The sequence below is a fragment of the Lonchura striata genome, chromosome 27, assembly GCF_050655825.1.
Source record: "Lonchura striata isolate lonStrDom1 chromosome 27, ASM5065582v1, whole genome shotgun sequence".
Classification (NCBI taxonomy): domain Eukaryota; kingdom Metazoa; phylum Chordata; class Aves; order Passeriformes; family Estrildidae; genus Lonchura; species Lonchura striata.
This window is the reverse complement of record NC_140729.1, coordinates 780,431-797,986: the sequence shown is the minus strand read 5'-3', so window position 1 is coordinate 797,986 and position 17,556 is coordinate 780,431. Positions and strand designations below refer to the sequence as shown.

The following is a 17,556-nucleotide window of genomic DNA, read 5'->3' as shown; positions in this document are numbered from 1 at the left end:
GGTAAAGGGGCGTGGCCGAGCCGGGGGGGCGGGGCCTAACGGGGCCTTAAAGGGGCCGCGCAGCGAGTGAGGGCCAGGCGGTGTCAGTGGGGAATGGTGTGTGACCGACACAGGGGTGTGAGTGTGTAAGAGCACACAGGCGTGCGAGTGCAGGACACACGCACAGACACACGCGTGTGCCCCTGCCGGCCGCGGCACCTGCTCGTGCCTTGCCCACGCGCGTGGGTGTAGCAGGCCCAGGTTGGGGGGGTCACTCAGCCTGTGCGGGGATGAATCACGCCGGGCCGAGGCCGCGCTGAGTCACCGGCGGCGCCGCGGGGCCCGGCCGGTGACGCGGGGGCACACGCGTGTGCACATGTGACACGCGCGGGGAACGGGGGTGCGTGGCCCTTTAAGGGGCGCGCCCGCCGCCAGGGGGCGCCCGGCGCCGCGGGGGAAGCTCCGCCCCTTCCCCGGGGCCGCGGGTTCGAGCCCCGGCCCCGCCGCTTCCGCCTCCGGGGCCGGGCCGGGGGTCGCGGCGCTGCCATGGTAACGGGCCCGGCGCGGATTTGGGGTGCCCTGGGGGGATTTGGGGTCCGCCGAGGCAGCCCTGCGGGCCCCGGCCCGTGCGGGGTGCCCCCGGCGCGGTGTGAGGCCCCGCCGCCGCCCGGTGCTCCCGCACGAACCACGGAGACCCCCGGGCCCCCAGCTCGCGTGTCCCTCCCAGCCCCATTCTTCCCTTTTTCCCACAGTCCTGCCACTTCCAGAGGCTCTTTGGGACCGACGGGGAGCTGGAGGACGAGGTGAGGGCCCCCCGACATCCTGGGGCTGCCCCGGGGCGCCCGGGCCCGAGGCATCCCCGCTGCTCCTTTCCCCGCAGGATTTCCTCTCCGCTGTGCAAGATGCAGAGAACCAGTTTGTGATCCCCGGACATTCCTCGCCCAGCGCCGTGCCGGTTCTTCCCAGTGAACCCCAAACCAGAAAACCCCATCCCAGTGAACCCCATCCCAGTGAACCCCAACCCAGCGGACCCCAAACCAGAAAACCCCATCCCAGTGAACCCCAACCCAGCGGACCCCAAACCAGAAAACCCCATCCCAGTGAACCCCATCCCAGTGAACCCCATCCCAGTGAACCCCAACCCAGCGGACCCCAAACCAGAAAACCCCATCCCAGTGAACCCCAACCCAGCGGACCCCAACCCAGTGAACCCCAAACCAGAAAACCCCATCCCAGTGAACCCCATCCCAGTGAACCCCAAATCAGGGAACCCCAAACAAGCGGACCCCAACCCAGCAGACCCCAACCCAGCGGACCCCAAACCAGCGAACCCCAACCCAGCGGACCCCAACCCAGCGGACCCCAACCCAGCAGACCCCCCAGCCTGCGGCCCCTCGCCCAGCAGCCCGTGGGCCTGCGGGTTCCCCCGTGGCGGGGAGCAGCGCCCCAGGACGAGCAGGACAATGCCCTTTTCCTGGCTGCCTGCAGGGAGCTCGAGGGGCCCGGCGCTGCCCCGCTGCCCCCCGGGCGCCGCGAGAAGCCGCCCTGGAAGGGCGCAGGGAAGGAGAACGCTCAGGAATGTGGGGTCCCCAAAAAGCTCAGGCTGGCACAGGAGCTGGTCCCCGGCTCCGGGGGGCTGCAGGAGGGGCAGGGCCCCCTCCCCAGTCCCAGACCGGTGCTGCGGCCCAGCGCGGCCGGCGCCCCCAGACCCCCCCCTTCCCTGGGAGAGCCAAGAGGGTCCGCAGGCTCCGTCCCTGCTCCGGGGGCTCCGTGCCTGAGGCCTGGCCAAGCGCCCCCGGGAAGGAGCAGCTCCTCGGTGCCCTGGACCCCCCCAGCACAGAGCTGCCCCCAGCCCCGGCTGCCCCCCAGACCCCCCTCGGGCCCCCCCAGCTCCGTGGAGTCCCCCGGCTTCCCGAACCCCCCCGTGGCCCCCAACGCCCCCGGCCCCCCGAGCGTCCCCGTGGTCACCAACCACCTGGTGCAGCTGGTGGCAGCGGCCAGCAAAGCCCCCCCGGGAGCCCCCCGAGCCCCCGGCCGCAGGGAGAGCCGGCGCTTCCCGGGGCCCGCCGGGATCCTGCCCCAGCAGGTGGGCTGGGATGGGGAGGGGAGGCTGGACAGGGGTGAGAGAGGGCCTGGGTGGGGATGGGGACAGCATGGGAAAGGATGGGATGGGGATGGGGATGGGGATGAGGTCAGGAGTGCAATGGGTGTGGGCAGAACGGGAATGGGAGTGGGCTATGGGATGGGATGGGATGGGATGGGATGGGATGGGATGGGATGGGATGGGATGGGATGGGATGGGATGGGATGGGATGGGATGGGATGGGATGGGAGCAGCTGGTGCAGCCAGGCAGATCCCTGGACGTCTCTCCCTCTCCCACAAGCACTCTGGGAAGCTGCTGGAGGAGATCCTGGTGGCTGCTCCCCAGGCTCCGGCTCACGGGGCCGTGGCGAAGCCACGGGCTCAGGTAACCCCCCACACGGGCTCAGGTAACCCCCCCATCCCAGCCCTGCCCCGGCAGATCCCGGGGGATCGGCCCCGGTGCTCCTGACCCTGCGTGTCCCTGCCCCAGGCGCTGCCCAGCTCCCCGCTGCCCACGGAGGAGGATTTCGGGAAGGGGCCCTGGCTGGCCATGAAGACGGAGCTGGGGCTGGATGAGAGGGACCCCAGCTGCTTCCTCCACAGCTACAGCGTGGTCATGGTGCTCCGCAAGGTGAGGATTCAGCCCCAGCTCTTCCCTCAGCCCCCGGAGCTGCTTGTGGGGCTGGGGGTCTCTGGGGAAGGGGCTGAGCTGAGCACAGACATCCACATCCCCCGGGTGATGAGGGTGTAAGATCCAGCAACATCCCACGGGAAGGATCCTGGGGTTCAACTGCCCAAGGTTATCCCAAAATCCCCGTTGTGCTGTGCAGGCAGCCCTGAAGCAGCTCCCGAAAAACAAAGTTCCCAGCATGGCCGTGATGATCAAGTCCCTGACCAGGAGCAGCGCTGGTGCCGGTGCCGTGTTCCGGGACCCCACAGGTGAGTGGGGGTTACCTGTGCCCGGGGGTCCCCGTGCCCGGGGGTTACCTGTGTACCTGTGCCCGGGGTCCCTGTGCCCAGGGGGGCTCAGGGATGCCACCCCTCGTTCCCAGGGGAGATGCAGGGCACCCTGCACCGGCTGCTGCTGGAGCAGAGGCAGAGCGAGCTCCGGGCCGGCTCCGTGCTGCTCCTGAGGCAGGTGAGGAGAATCTGGGGGGCTGCTGGTCCCACCCCAGCGGGGTCTCTTCCATCCCTGGGGAATGCGGGGTGGGGGATACAGCACATCACCTGTGCCATTCCCAACCCCGTTGCACCCTGGAAGTGGGAATGTAAATATTAGGATAAGGGGATAAGAGGAACTGGTGTGGTCATGTGGTACGTCCCTGTTCCCGTTCCATAGCACTCTGGAATAAAAAAATATCAAAAATATAAATACAAGAAAAGGATCTCCCACGGTTTTGCACCTCGGATTTTTCTCAGCTATTCCTAAAATGTCACCCCTCATCCTGAGATTTCCATGAATGGGGACCTGTACCTTGGGGGTTTATCCAGGAGCTGTGTCTGCCCTCTCCGCAGGTCGGGGTCTTCTCCCCCTCCCACCGCAACCACTACCTCAACGTGACCCCCAACAACCTCCTCCGGATCTTCCCACCCGAGCCCGAGGGCTGCTCCCCCCGCCAGGTCAGGGGGGCACCGGCGGCCCTGGGGGGCTGCTGGGACCCCAGGGGGGTCTGGGTTCTGGGGACCCTCGAGAGAAGGGGGGGCTGGGTAAATCCCCCAGGAATCCATCCCCGCTGGGTTTTGCAGGTCCCTGGCCTGGCTGAGCTGAGCCCAGAGCCCCCGGCACGGCCCACCCGGGCTGTCCCTGCTCCCGAGCACCGGGGACAGCCGAGGACAGGCGGACCCAGCGCGGAGCAGCGTCCCGGGGGCTCCTCCCTGCGCCCAGCGAGCTCTGATCCCGGCTGGGAAGGACCGGTGGGAACGGATGGATGTGACCTGGGTGAGTCGGAGCCACCCTGGAGGGGAGGAGAAGCTCTCCGGCCTGGGGAAAGCCGGGCCTGGCCCCTGAGCAGTGCCACGGTCACACACACACACGAGTGACATCCTCTGTGCCTGCAGATGACCTGGACGGGCTCCTGGGAGAGCTGCCCGAGGATTTCTTCTCAGCCCCGGCTCGGGTTGACTGCGGCTGAGCCCAGCAGCTCTGCTGAGGGTGGCGGTGCCAGGAGCAGGTGGCACGGCTGGCACCCCCCTGCTGCTCCCTGCGTGTCCGTGGTGTTTGCTGTGGGGCCGAGAGCCGGGGCACCCCGAGGCCTCGGCGCTGCTCCGGGCCCCCAAACCTGCATTAAAGGGCTCTTTGGTTTCTGCATCACCTGTGTCCTCGTGTGTCACCCCTGTTCCTTCCCGGGGTCCCTGCTCCTCCGGGTGTGAGGAGCCGTCTCCCCAGGCTCTCACAGCCCTGCAGGACCAGGGATCCCCAGGTCCCTCCCCGTGGGACGTCCCCACCTCGCGCCCACCAACAGTTTAAGCTGCCCTGCACCCCGTGACTCTGTTTACCACCAGGAGTTATTTATAATCCCCTGGCTCTGGGATTCGATTGCACACCCGCCTGTGGGGCACGGCCCTATTTATATCCCCGAGCTGTGCCCCGAGCCCCCCGCCCTGCCCTGCCGGGTGCCCATGGCCCACGAGAGCTTCGCCTTCAGCCCCTCGGCGCTGCGCTCGCTGCGGCTGCAGCGGGAGCTGCTGGAGCGGGAGGATCGCCGCCGGGCGCTGGCCCGGGCACCGGCCTCGCGCCCCCTGCCCGGGACCCCCCGCGCCCCCCCGAGCCCCCCGCGGCGGCGCCAGCTCTGCCGGGACCCCGCCGTGCACAACGCCCTCTACGCCGGGGACCTGCCCCGCGTCCAGAGCATCTTCAGGGACGAGGCCAGCGCCAATCTGGTGTTGGAGATGGTCAGCGAGGAGCTGGTGTGGTCACCGGAGCAGGGTACGGCCGGCCATGGGGCTGGGGGTCCTTCCCTGCTTCTCCCTCCCCCCCGTTCCCCTGCAGAACGAGTGGGGGGCAGGAAAAGGGGGTGCAGCTCCGGGGGGAGCGGGGCTGGCTGCTCCGGTTTGTGGGTGACAGGGAGTCTGGGGCAGGGCGGGTGCTCGGGGCAGCCCCATGGGCGCCCCACTGCTCCCGCCAGCTCCAGGGTGGGTGGGTGTGGGTGAGGGGGGTCCAGCGGGGTGCGGGCTGTCCGGCAGCCCCCGCTGACCCCCGCAGGGCTGTGGGTGCTGAGCCCCCGCCGGGAGCACACCTCGGCCCTGCGCATCGCCGCCGCCCGCGGCTACGAGGCCTGCGCCCGGCACCTGCTGCTCCGCGGGGCGGCCGTGGACGCCGTGGTGGGGGGCCGGGCCCCCCTGCACGACAGCGCGGCCGCCCCCCACCCCAACTGCGCCCGCCTGCTGCTGGCCTTCGGAGCCGACCCCAACGTGCTGAGCGCCGACGGCTCGGCCCCGCTGCACCTCTGCACCGCGCCCCACAGCCTCAGGTGCGGGCTCACCTGCGGGGTCTCACCTGTGGGGTCTCACCTGCAGGGTCTCACCTGTGGGGTCTCACCTGCAGCCAGGGCGGGCTCACTGCAGGAGGGGCCCGTGAGATCCTCACTCCTGCCCCACCCACGCAACCTGGGAGCCAGGGGCCTGGGGGGTGTCCTGGGGGGTGCCTGGGGGTGTCCTGTGGGTGACAGGTCACTCCAGGGTGCCCATGGCAGCGTCCCGTGGGTGACAGGTCACTCCAGGGTGTCACTGGGTGTCCCTGGGGGTGTCCCTGAGGGTGTCCCATGGTTCCCAGGTGACTCCAGGCTTTCCCGGGGTGTCCCTGGGGGTATCCCATGGGTGACAGGTCACTCCAGGGTGTCACTGGCCGTGTCCCACAGGTCACAGATGACTCCAGGCTTTCCCGGGGTGTCCCTGGGGGTGTCCCATGGTTCCCAGGTGACTCCAGGCTTTCCCGGGGTGTCCCTGGGGGTGTCCCTGAGGGTGTCCCATGGTTCCCAGGTGACTCCAGGCTTTCCCGGGGTGTCCCTGAGGGTGTCCCATGGTTCCCAGGTGACTCCAGGCTTTCCCGGAGTGTCCCTGGGGGTGTCCCTGAGGGTGTCCCATGGTTCCCAGGTGACTCCAGGCTTTCCCGGGGTGTCCCTGGGGGTGTCCCTGCGGGTGTCCCACTGCAATCACGTCTCCCTGGCACGTCCCGGTCGCGTCCCACGGGTGCCGCGTGTCCCCGCCGCGCCCGCTCACCGTTCCCACGCGCTCCAGGTGCGCGGAGCTGCTGCTGGCGCACGGCGCGCGGGTGAACCTGGGCACGCGCGACCGGCAGGTGACGGCGCTGCACGTGGCGGCGCGCCACGGGCTGCCGGCCCACGTGGAGCTGTACCTGCACCACGGCGCCGACCCCGAGCGGCGCACCCAGCAGGGCGAGACCCCGCTGAACGCGGCGGCGGCGGCGGCCGAGCGCCCCGAGGACGCCGAGCGGTTCCTGCGCGTGGCCGAGCGGCTGCTGGCGGCCGGCGCCCGGGCCGGGGCCGCGGGCCGCAAGGGCCACACGCCGCTGCACAACGCCTGTGCCAACGGGCACGCCGCGCTGGCCCGGCTGCTGCTGCGCCACGGCGCCGACGCCGCCGTGCCCAACGGCGCCGGGGACACCCCCATGGACTGCGCCCTCCGCGCCGTGCCCGAGTACCGGGAGCAGCGGCCCGAGGAGATCCTGGCCCTGCTGCTGGACCACGGCGCCCTCCCCGCGCACCCCAAGGTGGGGCACGGGGTGACGGGGGACTCGGGGTGCCGGGGGGGTCACCCCGGTGACACGGCTCTGCTGGCAGATGCTCAGGCTGTGCTGCCAGCACCCGCCGGCGCTGGAGGTGATGCTCAACGCCTACGACCGCGTGCCCCCCGCCGACGGCTGGGCGGAGGCCGTGCCCCCCGAGCTCTGGGAGGTAACGGGGTCCTGGGGGGTCCCGGGCCGTGCCCGTGTCCCATCCCGGCGCACCGAGCCCTCCCGTGTCCCCCCACGCAGGAGCACCGGGAGTTCTACGCCTCGGCCGTGCGCATGGCGGGGCGGCCGCGGCGGCTGCAGCACCTGGCCCGCGTGGCCATCCGGCGCCACCTGGGCGCCCGCTGTCGCGCCGCTGTCCCCGAGCTGGCGCTGCCACCCGCACTGCGCCGCTACCTCCAGCTGCCCATCGAGGGTCTCATCTCCTGAGGGCACTCCATGTGTCCCCGCCGCTGCCCCCTTCTTGCGTGCCCTCCTTGCTCCCCACGAGTGTCCGCTGCCTGTGTCCTCCCCGTGCCCTGCTGTCAGTAAAGGACATGGCAGAGGTGGCTCCCGAGGTGTCCTTGTCCCCGTGGGACCAGCGGGGCAGCGTCACCTGCAGTGGGGACGGGGGAGGAGGGGACAGAGCCCTTGGGTGGCAGGGGGGGGACAGACGGGCCCCGGAGGATGTGGGGGCCGTGGCGGGGGTTACAGCCGGGCCGGGGGGTCCGGGGGGTTCCGGTCCCGGGGGGGCTCAGCCCGGGGTTCCCACGGTGCTCCCGGGCCCCGCCCCGCCGGTGACTCCGCCCCAAGTGGCCCCGCCCACGCCGGCCCCGCCCACTCGGGGCGCGTTCCGCTGGCCCCGCCCACTCGGGGCGCGTTCCGCTGGCCCCGCCCCTCTGGCCCCGCCCCCGGGGCGCGCCCGCCGCCCCCGGCCGCCCCCTGGCGGCGGCGCGCGGTGACGTGGCGCTTCCGGCGGGGCGGCGGCGGCGGGAGGCGGTGAGTGGGGGGGGCACCGGGACCCCCGGGACCGCGGGGACACCCGGGACCGCGGGGCTGGCAGGGACACACCGGCACCCCCCGGGATGGCCGGGCATGGCGGGCACGCACCGGCACCCCCGGGAATCACGGGGACCGGCAGGGACACACCGGGAGCCCCGGGCACGGGTCGGGACGTCCCCGGTTCCTCCCGCCCCGCCATGCCCGGGCCCCGCTGACCGCATCGCTCTGCTCCGTCCAGGTCGGGGATGGCCTGACCCTGCCCCGCTGGGCACCGAGGGGCTGGGGCACCCCCGGGACTCTCCGCCGGGCCCGGTGAGGTGAGCGCAGCGCCGCCGGTTCGGTGTCTCGGGAGCGAGGAGGACAATCCGCAGCGAGGAGCTCCCGTCCCTGCGGTCTCCGGGTACCGGGAGCGGCCCCAGGGTCTGTTGTGAGCCCGAAGGTGGCACCGGGGCAGCCCCGGGGGTCCCCGCTGCCGCCGCGCCGCTCGCTCACACCGGGCACCGGGAGGTCGAGGCGGGCATCGCGGAGATGGAGCCCCCGGCCGCCCCCCTCATCGTGGGGGTGGGGGACGAGGTGACGCTGGTGGCCGGGGTGGCCGTGCTGGTGCTGGCGCTGGTGCTGGCCTGGCTGTCCACGTACGTGGCCGAGGGCGGCAGCCAGCTCCTGGGCACCGGGGACGCGGCCGTCATCCGCCTCGGGCCGCTGCCGCCCTACGCGGGGCCCGCGGGGGCGGCCGAGGCCCCGGAGCCCCCCAGGAGCCCCGCGGGCGCGGAGGAGAAAACGGAGGAGGAAGGGGCGGCGGCACCGGGGGACAGCGGGAGCGGCCCCGAGCCCGGCCTGGAGCAGCTGCTGGACGCGCCCGGCTTGTCCCGGGGCGCCGCTGAGCCCGGGGGCACCGGTGACGCGTGCCCCGGCCTCATCAAGATCCGCCTCAAGTTCCTCAACGACACCGAGGAGGTGGCGGTGGCCCGGCCCGAGGACACCGTGGGGGTTCTCAAGAGGTGAGGGCCGGGGGACGCGGGGAGCGCTGCCGGGCCCCCGCTGCGAACAGCCGCTTCCCACGGGACGGGGGAGGGCGTTCATCCCTCCCGATGTGCCAAAAATACCGGGGGGTGTGGGCTTTGAGACAGCAAGTTCGAAAGAGGCGGCGGTGGCGGTGCCGTGGTGAACCCTCCCCGTTTAACGGAGGGGCTCCCAGCCCGGGCGGGTCCCTCCCCGGGCGGGTCCGGGGTCTCCGCCGCCCCCACCCTCCTCCCTCCTCCCGCAGCAAATGCTTCCCGGGCCAGGAGGCCCAGATGAAGCTCATCTACCGCGGGCAGCTGCTGCAGGACCAGGCGCGCACGCTGCGCTCGCTCCGCATCACCGACAACTGTGTCATCCACTGCCACCGCTCCCGGGGGACCACCGCGGCCACCGCCGCCCTGCCCGAGCCCGGCCCCGCCGGCCCCGCGGCCCCGGGGCTGCCGCTGGCCGGGGGCACGCTGATGGTGCCCACGGTGATGGTGGTGCTGGCGCTGGGCTGGTATTTCCGCATCAACTACCGGCAGCTCTTCACGGCCCCGGCCACCGTGTCGCTGATCGGTGTCACCGTGCTGGTCACCCTCCTGGCCTTCGGGCTGTACGGGCAGGCGGGGTGAGCCGGGGCGGCACCGCGGCCTCCGTCCCCGCGCTGGGTCCCAGCCTCGCTGCCGGACTTTGCCCCCCAAAAAGGGGCTGTGCCCCCCCCAGACTCCACTGCCGGTCCCCAGCCCCAGCTCTGGGGGAGCTGGACAGCACTGGAACGGGCCGTGGCTTCTTCCCAAGGACTTTTTAATGCAAATAAAGGGTGTCAAGTCACCCCAGTGGTCGCCTTCCTGCCCTGGGAGCTGCTCTCCTACCCACCCACACTTCTGGGTCTTATAAAAACAAATCCGGCTCCCCCCCCCCCCGCCCCGTGCTGAATGGAGTGGGTGGAGATGGAGGTGGGAGGGGTAAAGGCCCTGTTTAATTAACGAGCTGTAATTAATGCCAGGGATACCAAGTCAAGATGCAGTTTTATTTACAGGGGCAGCCACAACCCACTCACGGGACACACAGACCTCACAAGGGCTCAGTTCCCCTGCGGGGGGGACGCGCAGAAACACCGGGGGGGGCAAGGACACCGACCTGGGGGGGTCACAGGGCACGGTCTGACCCCCCCAAGCCCCACTGCACCCCTTGGACCCCAAATCGCAGTGCCTCTCCTGCAGCTGAAGGGGCTCAGGATGCCTTTCCCCCACAGCCCCAGCTCGCCATGCCCCCCCAGGCAGTCTGGGGTGGTCCCCCGTGTTTTTGGGTGCCCACAGCTCCGTCCTGGGGCCCCGGGGCACACGAAGGCCAGCTCGGCGTGCTCCGGCGGCCCCGCAGCAGCGGGGACCGCTCGGGGGTCCCCACGAGGGGGGCCCGCAGGGTTCTGAGGTGCCCAGGGCTCTGCAGGACCCCCCCAGCCCAGCCTTTAGCAGCAGTTTGAAAACAATAGTGAATCCAGAGTCGAGAGCACCATAATGTGGGAGTCCCTGCGAGAGACGAGCCACGGCACCGGGGTGGGGGGACAGACACGGCTCCACCCCGGGGACACATGGCCAGATGGGGGTCAGAGAGCAAGGGAGGGACAACAGAGCCAACCCTGTCCCAGCACAGCCCCTGCCACGGAGAACAGCTGTGGGGAGGGAGGGGATCACGGGGCAGGGGTGACCTGGATCCAGCCAGAGGGACCTGTCCCCCCCAGCCCGCACAGCAGGGCGCTGGTCCTGGCCCCCCGAGCGAGAGCAGAGCTGTGGGGGGGTCCCCACTGACCCCCCGACTGCAGCAGCAGGTCCCAGGCACGCGTGGAGGGCACGCAGAGCTGCCCTGGGGACACCAGGAGTGGGGGGCTCTGCGCTGAAGCTGGGCTGGGCTTTCCCCCCCCAGGTTTTGCTCCACTTCCAGCTCCCCCCTAGACGTCCCTGATAGGTTGGGGTCCCCCCTCCCCAAACAGTTTGGCACAGGGATGGTCACAGCAGCTCCCCCCACCCCCAGACCCACCCCCAAGGATGCAGCATGCAGCCCCCTGTGACCCCCCTGCGTGGGCACTGCCAGGCCCTCAAGACCCCCACCAGCTGACTGCAGGCACAGCTGGACAGATTTGGGGGTGAGAGGATGCTCCCTTGTCCTCTGAGTATGAAGGGACCCCCCCAGTGTGACCCCCCCTTCCTGAGCCAGCCTGACCGGCGAGTGCCAGCCCAGGGCAGGGAGGGGGGGCAGCCCCAGAGTGGGGGGCTCACCCCAAAACCTCAGGGCAGGGGGGATTCACAACCCCCTGACCCAGGCCCAGACCTGCCCAGGGTGTCCAGGTGCCCCCCACCCCATTGGGGTGAGTGAGGAGCGGGTGTGGGGGGGCACAGCTGGCTTTGGGGGTGCTGGGAGGGAAGGGGGGCTGTACCCCCACGTTTGAGAGTGACGCCCCGATGGGAGCCCCACGTACAAAAACTGTCACAGAATAAATAGAGGCACTGGGGCAGGGCGGGAGGAAGGGGGGCACGAACGGGGGCTCCCCAAATCCAGCCCCACTCCAGCCGAGTCCTCTGAGCTCCGGTACCCACACTGTGTCCGGCCTGGGGGTGCCCGGGGGCTGGCCTGGCCTCTGTCTGTCCCTCTGTCCGTCCCTCTGTCCGTCCTGCCCCTCCCCAGCTCGGCGGGGCTCAGTTGTTGATGTCATCGTAGATGCTGGGGGTGTGGGGGGCAGGGGGCTTGGGCTTCTTCTTCTTGCTGGAGCCGAGCCCTGGGGCGCCGCTCACCAGCCCCAGGTGGGGCTTCTTCTTCTTGGTCTTGCGGGACTCGGAGTTGTTTGTACCTAGGGACGGGAGAGAGGGAAGAAATGGGGGTGTCAGGGAGGAGATGAGCCCCAGAACAGAGTGGATGATGCCCAACTCTGGTCAACACCCAAGAAAATGTACCCCGGAATGTTCCTGCCCCTCCCAAGTGGGGAACAAGGTGCTCCAGGCTTTGGAGCCATGGTCTGTTCAACCCCTCTTGTACTGAGGACATGCCAGAACAGCCAGTTTTGCTCCCACAGAGGTATCTGTGCCTCCGGATTTGCCCCTCGGAGGGGTCTGTGCCACCCGTGTGCCCCCAGCCCCTGAGCACTCACTGGCTTTGGAGGAGGCCGAGTCGGAGGGGGAGATGTCGGAGGAGCCGTCCCACTGCAGGCGGCTCATGAGGGCCTGGCTCTCGGCCACCTCGAAGCTGTCGTTCTCCACACCGGCCTCAGCCTCGGGCAGGGACCTGGGCACGGGTGTTACAGAGGGTGGGTGGGGACAGAGCCCCCCAAACGCCAAGGGGATGCCCAGGGGCTCGGCCCAGCCCCACCACCCTGCCGGGCTGCAAATCCCAGCCCCAGCCCGGGGCTCCCATCCCCTGCAGGCCTCCCCAGGGCCATCCCTGTCCAAACCCCACCTGAGCACCCCATGCAGCCCCCCCAGTCCGACCCCGGGACCCCGACCTGCACCCACTTACGCCGAGGGCCCAAGGAGGTAAACCCGGACTGCCCTGCGCTGCTCATCCGTGTGCTGGGGACACCGCAGGGACCTGGGGGTGACACACGGCACTGAGGCGTGCCTTCCCCCCTCCCATGAGGATGGGGGCATGTGGGGACCCTGGGGAAGCCCCCCAGAGCAAGCTGCCCTCACCTGGTGCACATCTTCTTGGTGTGTTCCGAGATGACCCCGCATTGCTGGGCAGGGAAGGGCCAGGTGAGTTTGGGGGGACAGGCGAGTGACCCCTGGGCTGTGCTGCACCATCACAGCCCTGGGGCCCCCCAGTCTCCCAGTGCTGTGTCCCAGACAAAGCAGCCACTGCCCCGCCTCGGGACCTGCTGCAGGTCCCCATTCCCAGCCGGGCAAGCAGCCCCAGCGGGGAGAGACCCCCGGGTCCCGCCCGCCGTGCTGCCGCAGCCCCCAGTCCCGCACCGTGGTGAGCAGCGTCCGCAGCTCCTCGGGGCCCAGCGTCTCGTAGTTGATGCCAGCCGAGTTGCTGTACTGGGGGGCAGGGAGCAGGCTCAGGGCTGGGGGGACCCTCCCGGGGGGCAATGCAGCCCCTGGGGAGGAGAGCACTGGCAGCCATCTCCCCCAGCCCCGGCTCACCTTGAAGGGATCGGGGTTCCCGCCGATCTCGCCTGGGAGGGAGGAAAGGTGAGGGGGGGTCCTGCCCGGGACCCCCAGGGCCCCCTCCCACTGCCACCAGCCCAGCCTCCCCACCCCAAATACCCCCCAACACCAGCCCAGCCCCAATGTGTGAGCCCCCTCCCCGTTTTTCAGCCCCACCCCGGGGGTGCCAGCTCTGCCCCCTCACCATTTTTGTGTTTCAGGGACTTGGACCTGCGGGGCGAGTTGGGGTTCTGCAACGAGAGGAGGGTGTTGGGGTCGTCCTGTGGCCTCCCCGTGCCCCCCACCCTTCCCTGCAGCCCTCACCTTATCCGATTTCCTCTTCTTTGCTATGGAGAAAGACAGAAAGGAAAGATTGGACCTTTTCCAGTGGTGCAGCCTCAAGCCCAGAGCCACAGCCGCCTCCCCAGAGCTGGGACCACCAGTCGTGGCTGCTCTCCCCTCACACCCACCCAGCACTGGGGTTCAGGGGCCACGGGGCACGCAGGACATGTCCCCCACCCCTCAGGACACCAGGGACCCCTCCCCACCTTTCTTCTCGGAGCCATAGGACCAGTCGTTGTCATTGATGTCATCGTTGTCCTCCTGGTCACTCTCTGACTTGTTCAGGTTGTTGCTGCTCGCGATCCTGAGCGGGGAGGGGAAGGAGATCACACCGGGGTCTGCCCCACATCCTCCAGGGAGCCCTGGATCCATCCCACGTCCCCCTGCACCTCTGTCCTCCCCGGCACCCAGGGATCCAGAGAGCCACCGAGGCAGGGACAGAACCCCCAGGGGGGACACAGGACACAGCCCCCAGGATTCCCAGCTTCTTTTCCCAGGAGAGATAAACTGGCAGGGAGGAACAAGAGGAGCTCCAGGGGGAACCCAGCTGGACACCCCCAGGATGGAAAGCGAGGACAGGGGAGACACAGAATTGGCTGAACTGGCATCCCAGGCTCCTCAGAGCCCGAATCCACCCCGGCAGGCCCAGCGGTGCCTCGGTTTCCCCGGGAGCAGCCCAGCCCCACCTGCGGTTGGCGATGCGGCTGCTGTTGCGGCCCATGCCCAGGCACTTCTCCAGGTGAGGGGCGAAGCGGGAGGCGGCGATGCTGCGGCTGCAGTTGGGGCACACGCACTCCTTGTTCTTCCACTGGTTGTACACCTGCCCGAAGATGTCCACGCCCGGCTGGTCCACGATCTCTGCGGGGGACACGCTCAGCCCCTGCCCCGAGACCCCCAGCTGCTCTGGGGGGCCTCGGGCAGACCCTTGCCCGGAGCCTCCCCACAGCCTCAAGGGGACTCGGGGGAGCTGAAACCAGCGGCAGCTCTGCCAGGGGGTCTCTGCCACCTCCCACCCACACCCCAGCTGTGCCCCCCAGGGCCCCAGCCCCACGCTTTGGGGTTCAGTACCCCCCCATTTTCCCCTCCAGCACAGTCTGCTCACTGCTGGGGGGACATGTGGGTGTTTAATCCCCCTCAAAGCCAAATCCCGGTGTGTGGGGACACCGAACCCCCACGGGCTCTCTGGGAGCAGGGCCTGGCTGTGTCCCAGCATCACCCTGGCCCTGGGGGCCTTGGGGGGCTCACCGAAGTCCTTCATACTGTCAGGGTCCGTGTCATCCAGGAAGAAGTAGCCGCACTTGACAGCCCGGTGCACCTCGAAGCAGAGCCCCAGGCAGGCATCCTCCACCAGCTCCGTGTAGATCTCATGTGCAATGGCCTGGGGGCCCAGGGGGCTGTTAGGGACGGGGGGGGACACACGGACACCCCAGGGGACAGACAGACCCCCGGAGGGGGCAGCTCACCTCCAGTTTGCTGTTATCCAGGCCAGACAAAGACATATCCTCCATTTTCATTTGCAACTGCTTGCGGAGAAGTCACGCCGAACACTCATAGCACGGGACACGGGGGGCTGGGGGCACGGGGGGGGTCTCACTGGCACCTCAGCCCTCACCTGCAGACCTGTCCCGACCCCCTTCCCAGCCAAAATCCCACTGCACACCCTGGCATGGCCCCAAGATGCGCTCTGGGGGGTCCCCAAGGAAAACGGTCCTGGGGTTAAACCCTGCTGGAGTGAAGTCGGGGGGCTCGGGGGTCTCCCAGCTGGGCGTGCCCCTCCCCAGCCTGGCATGGATCCCCCCAGGTTAGTGGGGGACACTGGCTGACAAGGGTGGGGTGTCCCCTGTCCCCCAGCGTGCCCCCCAGCCCTCAGGCCAGCCTGGGACACGCCCAGCGCTCAGAGAGGTGGCACGGCCCCCACAGCAGCCCCACCTCACCCCACACTGTGTCAGGACTGTAGGTGAGCACAGGGGACTCGGGGTGTCCCCAAACTGCCCCCACCTCCGGGGGGGTGATTTTGCTGCATCACCCTCCCTGGCAGGAGATGGAGGGGAGCACCGTGTGCCCCCCAAAATGGGACCTGGCCTCCCCTCCCCGCCAATGGGAGTCTCAAGACCCCAAAGCCAGGGTCAGACACCCCCAGCACCCAAGGGTGCTGCCCAGTAGAACCCCTGTTTGTCATGGAGCTGGGGGGACACAAGAGGGGTCTCCAGGCCCCCCGTACGCACCCCAGTCCCGCTGATCCAAGGATTTCTTCCTTCCACAATGGAAAGAGGAAACGGGCTGGAATTGGCTCAGCCCCCAGCACACCCCCCAGGCTGAGGCAGAAAAGGGGGGGAAAAGGGGGGAGGTTCAGGGGGTCTCCCATAGGGCTGGGGGGTCAGGGAGGGTCCCAGGGGCTCTCGGGATCAAGGTAGGGGTAGGGAATGAGGGGTCTCAGGGCCTGGGGGGGTCTCAGGAGAGGAGGGCGGGGGGACAGACACCAAAGGGGGGTTAGGGGCAGCTCGGGGGGGGTCTCTCGCCCGTCTGGGGGAGATAAGGGAGACGCCAGGGCTCTCAGGAGTGGATGGAAAAACAGGAAAATGGGGGGAGAAGGGAGATCTGGAGGCATGGGGCTGGGGGGCCCAGTGAGGGTTGTGGGGACTCTGAGGAAGCGGGGGGCAGGAAAGGGGGCAGGAGGGGAACCAGGAGTGCCCAGCAGGTCCGGGGGGCCCCTGGGGGGTTCAGGCAGAGAGCGAGGGAGGGGGAAGGGGAGGCTCGGGACCTGGGGATCCCGGGCAGGGTCCCGGGGCCCCTCGGACCGGGCTGGGAGGGCACGGGCGGACCGCGGGGTCCCCGAGCGCCGGCGGGGAGGTCCCGGGGCGGGGTCAGCAGGCCCCGCTCCGGTGCGGCGGGGCCCCGCGGGCGGGCAGGGCCCGGAGGGGCGGGGCGGGCGGGCACTCACCGGCGCGGAGGCTCCGCCGGGGCCGGGGCGGGGCCGGGTCAGCGCCCCCCGCCGCTCCGGCGCGGGGCCCGGCGGCGAGTGGCCATGGCGGGGGCCGGCGCGGGGCCGGGCGGAGCGGCGGGGCCGGGCGGAGCGGCGGGCGGGCGGAGCGGCCGGGCCGGGCCTGGCGCTGCCTCCGCCCGGCGGCGGCGGCCCAGGGCGCTGAGGGCGCTGAGGGAGGGGCGGGGCGGCGCGCCCGGCGCGCGCACCGCCGGCCCCGCCCCCGCCGCGCCCGGCCAATGGGGAGGCGCCGTCAGGGGCTGCGGCCAATGGGGAGGGGCCGGAGCCGCCGCCGCCGCCGCGCGGGGCCTCGTCACAGTCACGGGGGCGGGGCGGGGCGGGAATGGGCGGGGCTTGGGCGGGGCCGGAGCTCCCCCCCGCGGCCGGACCCCGCAGGGACCCCGCAACCCCCGGACCCCCGGACCCCCCAAACCTGAACCCCGCAACCCCCGGACCCCGCAAACCTGAACCCCGCAACCCCCGGACCCCGCAACCCCCGGACCCCCGGACCCCCCAAACCTGAACCCCGCAACCCCCGGACCCCGCAAACCTGAACCCCGCAACCCCCGGACCCCGCAACCCCCGGACCCCCGGACCCCCGAAACCTGAACCCCGCAACCCCCGGACCCCCGAAACCTGAACCCCGCAAACCCCGGACCCCCCAAACCTGAACCCCGCAACCTCCGGGCCCCGCAAACCCCGGACCCCCAAACCTGAACCCCGCAACCCCCGGACCCCGCAAACCCCGGACCCCCAAACCCCGCAAATCCCGGACCCCCCAAACCTGAACCTCGCAACCCCCGGACCCCGCAAACCCCGGACCCCCGGACCCCCCAAACCTGAACCCCGGATCCCCGGACCCCCCAAACCTGAACCCCGCAATCCCCGGACCCCGCAAACCCCGGACCCCCGGACCCCCCAAACCTGAACCCCGCAACCCCCGGACCCCCGGACCCCCGGACCCCGCAAGCCCCGGACCCCCGGACCCCGCAAGCCCCGGACCCCCGAAGCTCATCCCTACACCCCACGGGGAGATCCCGGTGACACCCCGGAGCCGCGGGCGCCTCCAGAGCCCAGCCTGCAGCTCCCTGGGCGCCACAGAGCCCCAAAAACGACCCCCAGGGCTTCCCTCCCCCAGGAAGGAGGAAAAACACTCCTCACGCTTGTCCTTTTTTTTTTTTTTTCCTAAAGTTTTATTTTTTTATAGTAATGACATGAGAACAGAAACATTATTTTTCACTTTATTATACAAAAAAAAAAAAAAAGAGAAAAAAAAGGAAAAACAAAAAACCCCAAAAAA

General features: G+C 70.0%; 4 protein-coding genes across 5 annotated transcripts; 3 read left to right on the top strand and 1 right to left on the bottom strand.

The window, feature by feature from the left end:
* The first annotated feature begins 407 nt into the window (after positions 1-407).
* HROB (homologous recombination factor with OB-fold) lies at positions 408-4,370 on the top strand. The gene is made up of 10 exons (XM_077788360.2): positions 408-528; positions 732-782; positions 860-2,065; positions 2,364-2,447; positions 2,553-2,693; positions 2,893-3,001; positions 3,115-3,200; positions 3,578-3,682; positions 3,809-4,001; positions 4,121-4,370. Exons 1-10 carry the CDS (start codon positions 526-528, stop codon positions 4,192-4,194), a joined length of 2,052 nt encoding a protein of 683 aa, XP_077644486.1. The 5' UTR covers positions 408-525; the 3' UTR covers positions 4,195-4,370.
* A 60-nt stretch (positions 4,371-4,430) lies between these two features.
* ASB16 (ankyrin repeat and SOCS box containing 16) lies at positions 4,431-7,560 on the top strand. Its single transcript, XM_021538497.4, has 5 exons — positions 4,431-4,988; positions 5,265-5,532; positions 6,299-6,791; positions 6,862-6,975; positions 7,056-7,560. Exons 1-5 carry the CDS (start codon positions 4,682-4,684, stop codon positions 7,239-7,241), a joined length of 1,368 nt encoding a protein of 455 aa, XP_021394172.1. The 5' UTR covers positions 4,431-4,681; the 3' UTR covers positions 7,242-7,560.
* Positions 7,561-7,692: 132 nt separating this feature from the next.
* On the top strand, positions 7,693-9,629 carry TMUB2 (transmembrane and ubiquitin like domain containing 2). The gene is made up of 3 exons (XM_077788374.2): positions 7,693-7,790; positions 8,032-8,794; positions 9,061-9,629. The coding sequence occupies exons 2-3, from the start codon at positions 8,322-8,324 to the stop codon at positions 9,428-9,430; spliced, it is 843 nt and encodes a 280-aa protein (XP_077644500.1). The 5' UTR covers positions 7,693-7,790; positions 8,032-8,321; the 3' UTR covers positions 9,431-9,629.
* Positions 9,630-9,807: 178 nt separating this feature from the next.
* ATXN7L3 (ataxin 7 like 3) lies at positions 9,808-16,364 on the bottom strand. Of its 2 annotated transcripts, XM_085561709.1 has the most exons (14): positions 16,218-16,278; positions 15,502-15,591; positions 14,740-14,846; positions 14,522-14,654; positions 13,963-14,134; positions 13,483-13,580; positions 13,259-13,281; positions 13,140-13,185; positions 12,932-12,963; positions 12,758-12,826; positions 12,479-12,522; positions 12,306-12,377; positions 11,941-12,074; positions 9,808-11,643 (listed from the first exon to the last, which is right to left on the bottom strand). In XM_085561709.1, the coding sequence occupies exons 3-14, from the start codon at positions 14,788-14,790 to the stop codon at positions 11,492-11,494; spliced, it is 1,026 nt and encodes a 341-aa protein (XP_085417835.1). In that variant the 5' UTR covers positions 14,791-14,846; positions 15,502-15,591; positions 16,218-16,278; the 3' UTR covers positions 9,808-11,491. The 2 variants fall into 2 exon arrangements, with proteins under 2 accessions (XP_085417835.1, XP_077644498.1); XM_077788372.2 differs by lacking the exon at positions 15,502-15,591 and having other exon boundaries at positions 16,218-16,364.
* Positions 16,365-17,556: the final 1,192 nt, after the last annotated feature.